This window comes from Punica granatum, chromosome 2, assembly GCF_007655135.1.
Source record: "Punica granatum isolate Tunisia-2019 chromosome 2, ASM765513v2, whole genome shotgun sequence".
NCBI lineage: Eukaryota > Viridiplantae > Streptophyta > Magnoliopsida > Myrtales > Lythraceae > Punica > Punica granatum.
The window spans coordinates 27,653,089-27,665,342 of NC_045128.1; the positions used below are offsets into that span (position 1 = coordinate 27,653,089).

Sequence of the window (12,254 nt, forward strand, 5' to 3'; positions counted from 1 at the left end):
ATATTCAATTTTTTTTTCCGGTTACTGGGGAGCCACGTGAGCCTAGTAGAATGAAATAAAAATTTTAATATATAATAAAAAGGACACGAATAGTGTGACTGCGTATAACTTAAAATCTCTTAATTTCTAGACGATAGCGTACACCGTTACAACACACTCTCTTTACATTTACATTCAATTCTAGTTTGAGTTATTCACATTTACATTCAATTCTAGTTTGAGTTATTCGCTGCGATAGGCAAGAACTAATTTTCCGTTCCTAGAATTGAAGGGGAACTCAACGCATAGTTTACATGTGTGAACCATCCTATGTTTTTATTTTTTAATTAAATTAAATTGATTGGGTAATTTCGATGAACTTGGAGGAATTTTAGGTTAATACATGGATACTATAGCCGAAGTTTAATTCTTAATTATAGTTGGAAGACAAGATAAAGAAGGTCTTGAATATACTTTATCACTTTAGATAGTCAATTTAAACATGCAGTTCGCGTATTGTGCGAGCATTCACAATTTTATTTTTAGTTGATATTGTCTAATTTAAGAAATTTGTAATGCAAAAGGTAAAAAATAAATAAAATACATTTGAAGTTGTTTCATTAATTAATATCTATAAATAAATCATAGAAGTCTTCTTGAAAACATTCAATAAAATTATAAATAAATTTATGAAAATCAGAAAAAACTGAAAAAAGTATAAATAAAAAATTAACAGGGAGACACGAACATCTGAACAATAAATTATTATTGTTTTTTGTTCAATGTTAACTTGATTATTAAAGAATCAATCCTCCAATTATATAATAATTACTACTCTTATAAACCCAAGTTTTCATCAATAAAAAATCGCTCAATGCGTGGATGAAATTGGTAGTTAGCTATAACTATCAACTTGACAAAGTCGAGATCCTTCGTACACTTGCGCCAATGTCTCTCTAGTCCCATATGGGCTCGGGCCATCACTCAAACAAGACCTCATTGGGCTCAATAAATTTTAATTACTTTGGCGCATACATACATACATATATATATATATATATTTTTTTCAGACCAAAAGTTTAAGTTTGATGCAAGATGAAACTCAGTCTTCTTTTTCTTTTTCTTTTTTTAAATAAAACTTTAATCTCAACATATACGCTAATTAGGATGCTTATCCCGTTTAGTTTTGCAATCTGATTTTAAGATTTTAACTCTAACTTTAACTCTACTCACTACACAACAAAAATCAACTCTTCTAATTCGAAAAGGTGGGCCTCATATATAAACCGACATACAATTTTATTATACTCAATTCAATTTTTAATACTAAATTCTTTCAACTATTCATTACTTTTTCAACCATTCAATAACGCAATCATTACACAATCATCACTTTTTCTTAACTATTCATTACTTTTTCGTACTTTTTCTCATAATTCAACAATACAATCATTACAACCCAATTAAAATCAAAATTCAACTCTACTTAATCCTAAAACCAAACATACCATATTTTGTTCTCAGAAACTGTATCACTCAGGAAAAATTGGATTCTTTACTCACTAACGCTAATGATTCGGCGATTGTTTGCTTAACTAAGATATCAAAATTGAGTCTTATGAATGGAAAAAGAATCTACAATTGAAAGAGGTCTTAGTCTTTGAAACACAAAAAAATTTGAGCCGAACCAACCCGAACCCGAATACTCAGTTGGTAATTTGGGTGTGTTTGCTATGCGATTTCGATTCTCAGTTCGAATCTCGAGTTCTAGAAATGCAACCGGACGGGGCCAACCTGAAGTAACTTCAATAATTTTATTAAATTAACAATAGAAAAAAAAACCCAAAGAAACCGACTCCCTCCTCTGTGCCTAAATTCTTCTTTTATGCGATGATTATATTATTATATTGTTATTATGCAATAGTATGGTGTTTTGTCATTTATGGTGTTTTATTGCATAAGGTAGTGAACAATAGTATACAGAAGTAATTATATATTTTTTAAACCTATAAACTCGGGTTGCCTGAGCACCCGACCGGAAAAACCCGATCTAATAGCAGTCTTTTTTTTTTTTTTCCTTCTCTCTCTCTCTCTCTCTCTCTCTTATTTTGGTTCTTGGTCGTGACTCGTGATTTGCCTCTGAAATACCCGACCCTAAAAGCTCTGGTCCTGAAAATAAAACCCAAATCCCTATCAATCCGAACTGTTTACAGCCACAATGAAGTCTACTCTAAGTGACCGACAAAACTTGAAAATGAATTAATTGAGGTCTTTTAAGACATTCGAATATTAGGTGTTCTATTCCGAAGAAAAAAGGGCTCTTTACATTTCAGAATTCCCTCTTTTACTATATTCGTTTTTTCTCGCTTTTCGTCTTCCCATCGTTTATATAATAGAAAAAAATAGAAAAAGGGCAGCCAGTTGAGAAATAAAAGAAAAGAAAAGGGAGCAGTCACACGTGAGGGTGCGTGAGATCACGTGCAAGAGTCAAGTCCCAACATTTATTTTTTAAATAAATTTTTAGTTATAATATCAATAATTGCATAAATGGTGCAATTACTTTTTAAAGCATAAGATTACAATTATTAATAAATCAAAATAATTTATTATCATTCAACAGTAAAAAAACTAATTATTCTATACAATTGATAGCACCATAGTATAAAAATAACGAAAATTTAAAATAAAGACTTAAATCGAAATTTTATAATTATGAGTCGGCTATTTGTATCATGTGCGTTTAAGTATTCTATGCAGGAAAAGAAAAAAGAATTGCCAAGAGAAAAAGTCACTTTGGAGTGAATTGAATGATGACCGTTTTGTCTTCATGTGGGAAGGGATGTTCTTTTGTTTCGAATATATATTGAGACAGTATTATTCATTCACTTGGATGTGTAACATTCAATTAAATATATGAAAGAAGAAAATTAATTAATGATGAGCACATATATTTTTACTTATAAATATTTTGATGGGTTATTATTACTAGTTTAATTCAATATTTTCTCTTTTGTTTCTGTCCAAACGCTCTGCGGTGGGCTCAGAGTTTCTAGCACTATCATAGGGTCTCTCTCCATTCCACGCCCGTACACTCTCCCTATTCTCATCACACAAATTTTTGAAAATAATAACAATAAAACCCACGAATATTAAAAATCTATTCTAATGCATAAAAATTGACAGGTGCTTATAAAATGTAGTTTTTTTTAAATTATTATGTCATTATTAATCGCCTTTTAAATTGTTCGAATAATTCAATTTTTAATGGGAAGATTCGTTAATTTGCCTTTCATATTCCGATTAAATGAAATTCTGATATATTTTATTAGATATATCATATTCAACGATTTTGGGTTATAGTATTTTTATGTATTGATATATAATTATGAGATTTTTTAAAAAATTAAATATTTCTTAAATATTGAAAAAACTCATCGAGATACAAGATCTTTTTTTTTTCAATTTCAATGTACTAAAAGTTATATAATTTTGGACTTGAAAATTCATTTTACACATATATCATGCACTTGCTTTAGTTTTTATATTCACCTTTAGTTTAGTTTAACGTAGATTTACTATATATTTATACATATATGTTGTTTGCATTTTTATAAGATTAGAGTAAGTATTTTTTTTTTATTAATTCGAATAAGATGCATTGATTATCTACATTTAGTTATAAAAGAATTTTATAAAATATGCCCAAAATGCAAGTATCACCTCGTAACTATTAAATATGCTCAATTAAATTGAGAGTCCTACAGTCACTTCACTTGGTGATATATAAATTATACGCATGGAAAGAGACTGATCTCATCACGCAAAATTGGTGAAGTTGTAAATTTATCGACTGCGGAGGATGATACATGTTCGCTATTCGCATATTTTGTTTGTAGCTGTCTAAGAGCCTAAGCCAATCTCGAATGCACAAATTTGCTTACATCGTTCCACTTCAAGTGATTAGGGATTAATGTTTCTTTCGACGTACTCAATCAATTCTAGTCTGCTTCCAATTCTTCATCCGGTCTTATGTAATAAATCCGGTTAATTGAGAATGCGATACAACACTCAATTAGAAGTTAAGTACACGAAGTATATGTGCTCCTTGCATATTGAAAGAGAGAAGATTAAGGAATTTATGTAATTCTTGCAAATCAACAACGTAAGCTGACTTGCACAGCTTACAAAAAAAAAAAAAAACAAAGAAAAAGCCAACTCCCATAAGGTGTAGGACATCTCATGCAAATATAAGGTGACATAAGTTCTTAACTTGATTTTTTTTCCTTACATAGATGTTCTTAATTAACATGGTACCTTTTTACGAATACGTGATGATATTACAACCTATAATATTTAAACATATCACTGGTTTGAGTGAGTGATTGAGTCCATGTTTAACACAAAAGTTAATAATACTCGACTTTCATATAAACTCGAAGGATTATAATGTTTAATAATATCATTGTTTTATTAAAAAAAAAATTTGACATGACATCAGAAGATTGTAAGTTCCATATTCACCTATTCCTCGTAATACTCTGTATTTCCCTCCCTGGGAAGCATTTTTCGTCCTAACGATTTTGGTGGATAAACAACCGACCCTCTCTTGGTTAAAAGACGCTGCTAGTTTCGATTGTAATTACAAAACTATCCAGTGAGAGATTCAGTATTGCAGATTTTGGTGGATAAATCTCCGATCCTCTCTTGGTTAAAAGACGCCGTTGATTTCGATTATAACTACAAAATTGTCCAGTGAGAGATTCGGTACTGTAGATTTTGGAGGTTTCAACATTTCTCTTCCCTCCCCTATTGATTCCATTCTAAACGCATTGACCTCTTTTTGTTTTAAAAGAAAAGATAATGAGATAATCTCATTTTTTTTTTATCATGTATTCTGAAATTCAAAAGCCCAATAAGTGGTCTGAATTTGAGCCGCTCCCACCGTGGATTTTCTCCATTCGTCTCATTTATAAAGAGGGTCTCATTTATAAAGAGGGAAGGGGTGAGTGAGGGGTCAATGAAAGGAAGAAAGCCAAAAACAAAGGGGGGAAAGAGAAAGGGAGGGGGAGAAAGATCCCCCGTTGGGACAAAAGTTAAAAAGCTAATAGCATAAAAGCTCTCAAAGCTTTCTCAAAAAGAAAAGCTACCCCCCCCCGCCCTCACCTCTGCAAGCAGAAAGAGAGAGCTTTCCCTCTCAGCGTCATCTCCTTCTCTCCCTCCCTCCTTCCTCTCTCCTTCACAACCCATTTCACCATCTTTTCCTCTCGCTCAAAAAGCTGAACTGCATGCCCACTATTCCCAGCTTCAGCCACAGAGACCTTGTACTGTGTTTTTTTATGTTTGTGTTTTTGTGCATGAGTGTGTGTGTGAGAGAGAGAGAGACAGCAATAAAGACTGTCTCTGTGGTGTGTGTGGGGATTTGATTTGATTAGATTCTCTCCTTTCTTTCCATCTCTCTCTCTTTCTCTTCTCTGCTCTTCTTACTTATAATCAAACAAGTTGAAACAAAAGGGATCAAAATCGATGCTCGACAGCCCCACCGGCCCTCCTCCCCCACCCCCACCTACATCTTCTTCCTCGGACATCGGTTTCGTTCCCTCCTCGGCCTCGGATGACCCGAATGGACCCCCCGTCAAGCGAAAACGCCGCCCCGCAGGCACCCCAGGTACATAACGTATAAAATAAGACTTATGGTTAAATGAGTTGGCTAGTGATTCTGTCTCGATATATCGATTGTAGCGGGCTCGTGATATGTTGTGTGATTGACAAGTTTGCATTTGATAATAAGAACGTTGATATTGTGGTGTTGATTATTAGATCCCGACGCGGAGGTGGTTTCGCTCTCGCCGAAGACGCTGCTCGAGTCGGACCGGTATGTGTGCGAGATTTGCAACCAAGGGTTCCAGAGGGACCAGAACCTGCAGATGCACCGGAGGCGGCACAAGGTGCCCTGGAAGCTCCTCAAGCGGGACGGTCAGGACCCGGCATCGGCGGGTGGCGCCAACAAGGTCAAGCGGGTGTACGTGTGCCCCGAGCCCAGCTGCCTCCACCACGACCCGTGCCACGCGCTAGGGGACCTCGTCGGGATCAAGAAGCACTTCCGCCGGAAGCACAGCAACCACAAGCAGTGGGTCTGCGAGCGGTGCTCCAAGGGCTACGCTGTCCAGTCCGACTACAAGGCCCACCTCAAGACCTGCGGGACTCGCGGCCACTCCTGCGACTGTGGCCGGGTTTTCTCGAGGTCCGGTTGATAAATTTTTTCTTTCACTATACCATACTGTAGTCGTGCCAATTTTCCTTCACTTTTGCATACTTATTTCTCCCATGACTCAACCCTAGCTAGGAAAGTTTTCTCCCCTCACCTTTTTTTTTTTTTTTTTAATTTCCTTTCTAAATATATATATATATATTTTGCTGAATACCTTCCTAACTGCTTTATTTCCTTGAAATGTGCCCTTTCTGTTAATTAGCTGACATTTTTTTAAGGTTATTCCATACTTATTTTTGGGCTTTACTTTGACGAATTATAATTTATTTACCATGACAAAGATGGAGGTTCAGAATCCAAGAATGATTTGCAGTAGTAGTATACATAGGCTTAAGCCCTGAATAATAAAATCTCTAGGCCATATTAGGGCATTTTCATCACCTTTCCCAATGATTCTTTTATTGCATTTATTTATTTAATGTTTTTTTTTCTGCTGAATATCTTATTATCAATAGTTAATCTTGAACAATGACACTCAATAAGTCAAATAATAAAAATTGAAAAAAATTATTGTTCATACTGAAGAATGTCAAATGCAAAACCTTCCCTTCCAATTCCACATCAACTTTATCGTATTTCTTTCCCTGGCTTTTGAGCAGGCCGTTGGATATTTATAACTGGAACATCTAATCAATCACTATTATTCAGATTAAAAGTTTTTTTCCACTATTTTTCTTTGCGCATCATATTTTCATCATATTTAGTGTTCGGGCATTTTTAGGTCAGAAATTCTTAATAATCAATTTGGTGTGATGAGATGTTTATGATTGATCCTTTTCCATTAGCCTTAAGGACATGACTGGTTACCAAACAAAGCCACTGCTTGCTCTTCCTGAACTAATTATTAATTACATATTCTGGTTGTGATTTTCATCCTCTTTTTGCAGAGTGGAGAGCTTCATCGAACACCAGGACGCTTGCACGGTACGCCGAGCCATCTTGCCCGAGCCACCAAACTCATCCCGAACAGCATCGAGCATGAGCCCTTTGAACGAACCCAACTTGTCCTCATCCCTACTGATACCAACAAGCCCCCCAGCTACACCAGCAATGCCCTACAAACCCCAGGAAACCAACTCTTCTGACTATGATCATCTCCATAATCTCGAGCTTCAGCTCCAGCCAACATCGTTGGTTCCCCATAAGGACTTCTCGACCGATCTGAACCTCTCTGTCGGGCTGAGCCACACTAGCTCCGAGATAGAGGAAAGTGACAGGGCGATGAGACTGCGGGAGTTTGCAGGGGAGCAGCTGAGGTTGGCGGCAGCAGAGAAGGCCTTTGCCGAAGAGGCCAGGAAGCAGGCGAGGAGGCAGGTCGAGCTGGCCGAGCAAGAGTTTGCAAATGCACAGAGGATAAGGATGCAGGCGCAGAGCGAGTTTGAGCGTGCCCACGCCTTGAAGGAGGAGGCCCTGAGGAAGATAGCATCCGCCATCACACAGGTTACTTGCGCTGCGTGCAGGCGCCAGTTCCAGGCTGTGGGGGGCCCGCAGCTATGCGAGGAGACGTCAACCCAGTCTCTCCTGTCCTCGGCCACCACCACAACAGAGGGCGAAGAGGAGTGATTGTTCTCTGTAGTCGTTGATAGAAAAAGTGATATGACATGATGTAACTGCAGTCTGCATAGTTAGTCGATTTATCGATAGTCCTTTAGAGGGATTGACCTGTTATTTTCAGATTGGGTCGTCTCGTGACATCAGGTCCGAACGACCTGATACAGTCCGAGAATCCTTTAGTCCAATTGTCAAGCGGCCGAAAGGTGTTAATTGTGTTCGTATGTTGTTAATGTGGCAGTTGCACATCTCTAATGCCGAATGCATATCTCCGACCGAGTTCTCGGGTTCCCCCGGGATAAGGATTCAAAAGCAAAAGAAAGGACAATGATGTTTGCGGTACATAGGAACCCAAAAAATGAATGCAAGCATTGGTCTGCAATATGCATACGGCTTTGGTTTGGGGGCATCATAGTTTTTTCAGACGTGGGGTGTGTGCTCTGCGCGGCTGCAGACATTTGCGTAAATGTGTGAAAAAGATGCCCTCTCTTCTCTTCTCCCTGTCTGTGTCTCTACGGGCTACTGAGAAGCCATAGCTGAGTTCCATAGTTTGGCAATAGAAAGTAGAATTAAGGGGTAAAAATGATGAGTAAATATTGAGTGAGTATTTCTTATTTACTTGGATACATCCGATGAAAATGTTTAAAAATAAAAAATTGGCCCACAATAGGTCTTTAGATTTTCACATATAAGTAATACGCATTTAATATTTTCTAAAAAATGATACACTTTCAGCCTTACTGTCTGTTTTGGCAGAAATCATCCTGCATAATCTCTTTTTTTTTTTAAATACAAAAACTATGCCCAAAAGCGATAAAGGAAAATGAAATGCAGGGCACGTGTAACCCCTATCAAATTCAAGACTTCGATTTCAGGTCAAGGGCGATATCACTGCTCCAGACCCATTCTCTTTGAATTTGGAGCTTTCCTTTGTCTAGTTCAGTGGTGTGGGACTGAACTCCTTCTCCGGCCGTGCCATGCCGGCCTTGGTTGCAACCAGTGTTGCTGGCCTTGCTGAAGCTGGAAGAGGAACCACGTCCCGTCCCCACACGGGGTGACTGCTGTTTCATTTTCCGGTGGCGGCTGGATGTCACGATGGGGGACTGCAGTTAAATCCCCGGAAGTCCTGCCCATAAATTGTTAGCTTTATGTTTGGTGGTCGGTATAAATTATTTTCTGGGTTGAATTTAAGCAGTCCTTCACAGTAAATGCTGTCTCCCCTTTATAAGGGGAAAAAAAGAAGGAAAATTAATGAGAAAAATAGCAAAATTACATATACGGTTAGAATTTGTTGTACAGGTAATAATATGCTTAGCCTTGATGAATATTTATGACTTACACTAACTGGTTTTCGACAATGAGGGCCCGTGGACTTACTGCTTGTAGTACAGTTGTCACTGTTATGACTTATGAGAGCCATTTCAGGCCAAATGAATAAAACAAAATTGGCCAGCCATGTAATAAACTTACTTGGATGAAGCCAAAATTCCCCATTATTAACGATTTACAACCGAAATTCGGATTCACTCGGTCCGATGAACCCTTCTTTCTCCCCATGCTAGTCATGAAAATTTTTACGATATGCTCTCTTGTTCTGGCTAAACTTGCGTGAATGTGGTACCTAATGAAGCGTGCCAATACCGAATGTTTGAGTTGGTTTTGGTTTCTATACATATATATTCCTTTGTGAGGAGACTGATAGTCACATAAACAGTATCTGAGGTTGGGGTGGAGGGGACCATATGCATTGTTCTGAGTAACGAAGTAAGAAGGACCAAAATTTAGAAGGGCATGACCGTATCTTCCAAGAACGACTTAACGCATGAAAATTTCAGTGAGGAGAAGGGGGTCATTTTCATGGCATTTGTGTCCCCCTTTTTGCAATTATTTCTCTTGATGTCTCTTTAAATGTCTTGATAGGGAAAACCATGTTTTTCAGTGCCCCTAGTTGAATGCCCCTTCCCCTCAGTCTCTCGTCCCTATCATGCTTTAATTAGCCATTACAGCCCCTCCCTTCCTCCCCAACCAAAAAAGAAATTTTTTGTTCGATTACAAATGAGACACTTAAATTTACAATGAGATAACTAAAAGAAATATAAATATGAGAGTACAAAGAGATTCACTAATAAGGATCAAATGGGGAGAGCAATTTTGATTTCGGATGGAGGGTGACATTATTGCACGAACTCAATTTCCAAGAAAAAAACATCTTTCTTTGTCTCTGTGTCTCTTGTGTCTTTCGCACAACAGAACATTTGCCTTTTCTTATCAGAATCAGTAAAGAAAGAGAGAGGGGAGAGATGAAGAAGCAGAGCAGAGCAACTTTCACATTTATGGAGAGGTTAGGCAGAGAGGACTCTGCAGTTGAGATGACAATTTTGGCGTTTAAAAATACCAAAAACTCTGAGTTTGGTTTGAGATGTCGTATCGAATTTTTACCTTTTTCCCCTCCCTCCTATTGAATCCAAACCAAAACAGTACGGTATATATGTAGGGCTGTAAATCATTGCGTGGAGTGAGTTTACCAGTCTATCCTCTCATACAAAGGGTAGGTCCTATAATGGGATCGCAGTGGTGCGGTCCGGGACAGCAGTCGCTACCATGAGAGGAGAAGAATGAAGGGCATGATATTTACATACTACACAATCATCGCAATTGGTGTATTCCAGTGATTTTTCTCAAGGGGTGTTCTTAAAATTGTGCTCAGAAATAAGGCACTCGAAGTTCCATTGGGTTTTTCATTTTTTTTTTCAGGGACATGTTACTTGACCACTCTTTATTCCTCAACAATTTTCTAGGACTGCCTATATACCCGGCCTCTATGATTCCCAGTTTCTTTTTCTACCCTTCAGGCCTGAGCGCCATATACTCCCTTCTAAGCTTATGGGTCTGCTTTGAAACAGAAAAAAAAAATGCTCATATGTTTTTTTTCCCCAAAAATAAGCACTCACAAATAAGAAGAAATAAAATGAAAAATCGATGGGCCGGGGCTAAGCTTGAGTAAGGAGTCAGGCACAAGGTTGTGTTAGGGCTGGGGCTGCTTGCTTAACATGGGCTTTGGCATGCGAACAAAAATATGAAGGGTCGACATTTGACCCAGACAATTAGGAAAAAAGAAAAAAGAAAATTTAACCAGACTATATCTTGTGGGGTTTTGCTAAGAAAGTATTAGGTTAAATCATACAGGGTGTCTTTTACCAATAAATCTCTAGCAAATAATTAAGTTGTAATGATCCGTCAAGGTTTGGAGTTAAACTTGGGTTGTGTTTGATAATTGAAGCACTTTAATATTAAGAAAAGAAATATATTGGAAGAGAGAATGAATGATAAGTATGAGAAAAATATTTTGTGAGGAAAAAATAGTATTAATAAGTAAAAAATGACTTATTTTATTAAGTCAATTTTTTTCTTTCTCCGTAAGTGATTTTTGACTTAATGATTAAGTAAATTTAAGGATGAAGTCAGGATTTTCTTTCAGCGTGGTACAAGACATTTATAATCCATATATGTTTTTTCAAAGGGGGCAAAATCTTTTTAAAAAAGGTAATTTATGGCAAAAAATCTTAAAAAAATGCAATTTATGGGAACAAAATTAAATGAGCCACAAATTTCAGGGGGGGCAAGTGCCCCCTTAAGAATTACTAGTGCAGTGGACTAGTGGTTAAGTTCCAAATATTTCACTTGAACATCACGAGTTTGGACGTCACTAAGGACGTAGAACTTCCCACTACATGGGTTTATCATGGGTGGCGGTGGCCAGCTCATAATGCTTGATATATTGGGTCTTGGACTTAATTCACTAATGTGTTGGTGGGGCTGCGGTGACCAAGTTGGGCTAAGTCTCAGCGAGTTATGGCGAAAGGAACATTATGTGGTGGTTAGTTTCCTTAGTTAGGGCAGCCACAACGAGTTAATAACCCGACCTAACATTTCATTCAGCAGAAAAAAAAAAAGAAACCATGGCTCCATTCCTGAATAGTAGACTATTTTCTTTTATCTTTTTCTCATATCCTATTCATTTTTCTATATAACTAATTTGTAACAAACTTTTAAGCACTTAATTTATTAAATTATACACAAACACAACCTTAGTCCTCCTTGGAATAGTCCAAGCAAGTCATTCATGCTGAAACTGTCATTTTCATGGCAATTACATCGCACAACCTTCTAATTGAGATTTATATTGGAGACGTTAAGAGAAGAGAGCATAATTCTTGGCGTTTGAGTGAATCTCTTATTACTAAATTTACTTAACGAGTTAGTTATTAAAAAGTGAATTAAAGGGAGAGCCAAAAGAGATGCACAATGAACCCATTGGGATTGATCTGGCAATTAAAGGATGTGACTTCTTTGGTGACAATCCAAGTACAAGTGACTCCAAAAATTATCCAGCAAAATACTTATTGTCGGGTCATCTACACAATCTTGTGGCCAGACTGACCTGTTTCATGAGCTT

The 12,254-nt window shown here is 37.3% G+C and overlaps 1 protein-coding gene across 1 annotated transcript; it reads left to right on the forward strand.

The window, feature by feature from the left end:
- The first annotated feature begins 5,040 nt into the window (after positions 1 to 5,040).
- On the forward strand, positions 5,041 to 8,044 carry LOC116193457 (zinc finger protein SHOOT GRAVITROPISM 5-like). The gene is made up of 3 exons (XM_031522157.1): positions 5,041 to 5,644; positions 5,797 to 6,220; positions 7,135 to 8,044. The coding sequence occupies exons 1-3, from the start codon at positions 5,503 to 5,505 to the stop codon at positions 7,808 to 7,810; spliced, it is 1,242 nt and encodes a 413-aa protein (XP_031378017.1). The 5' UTR covers positions 5,041 to 5,502; the 3' UTR covers positions 7,811 to 8,044.
- The last annotated feature ends 4,210 nt before the right edge of the window (positions 8,045 to 12,254 follow it).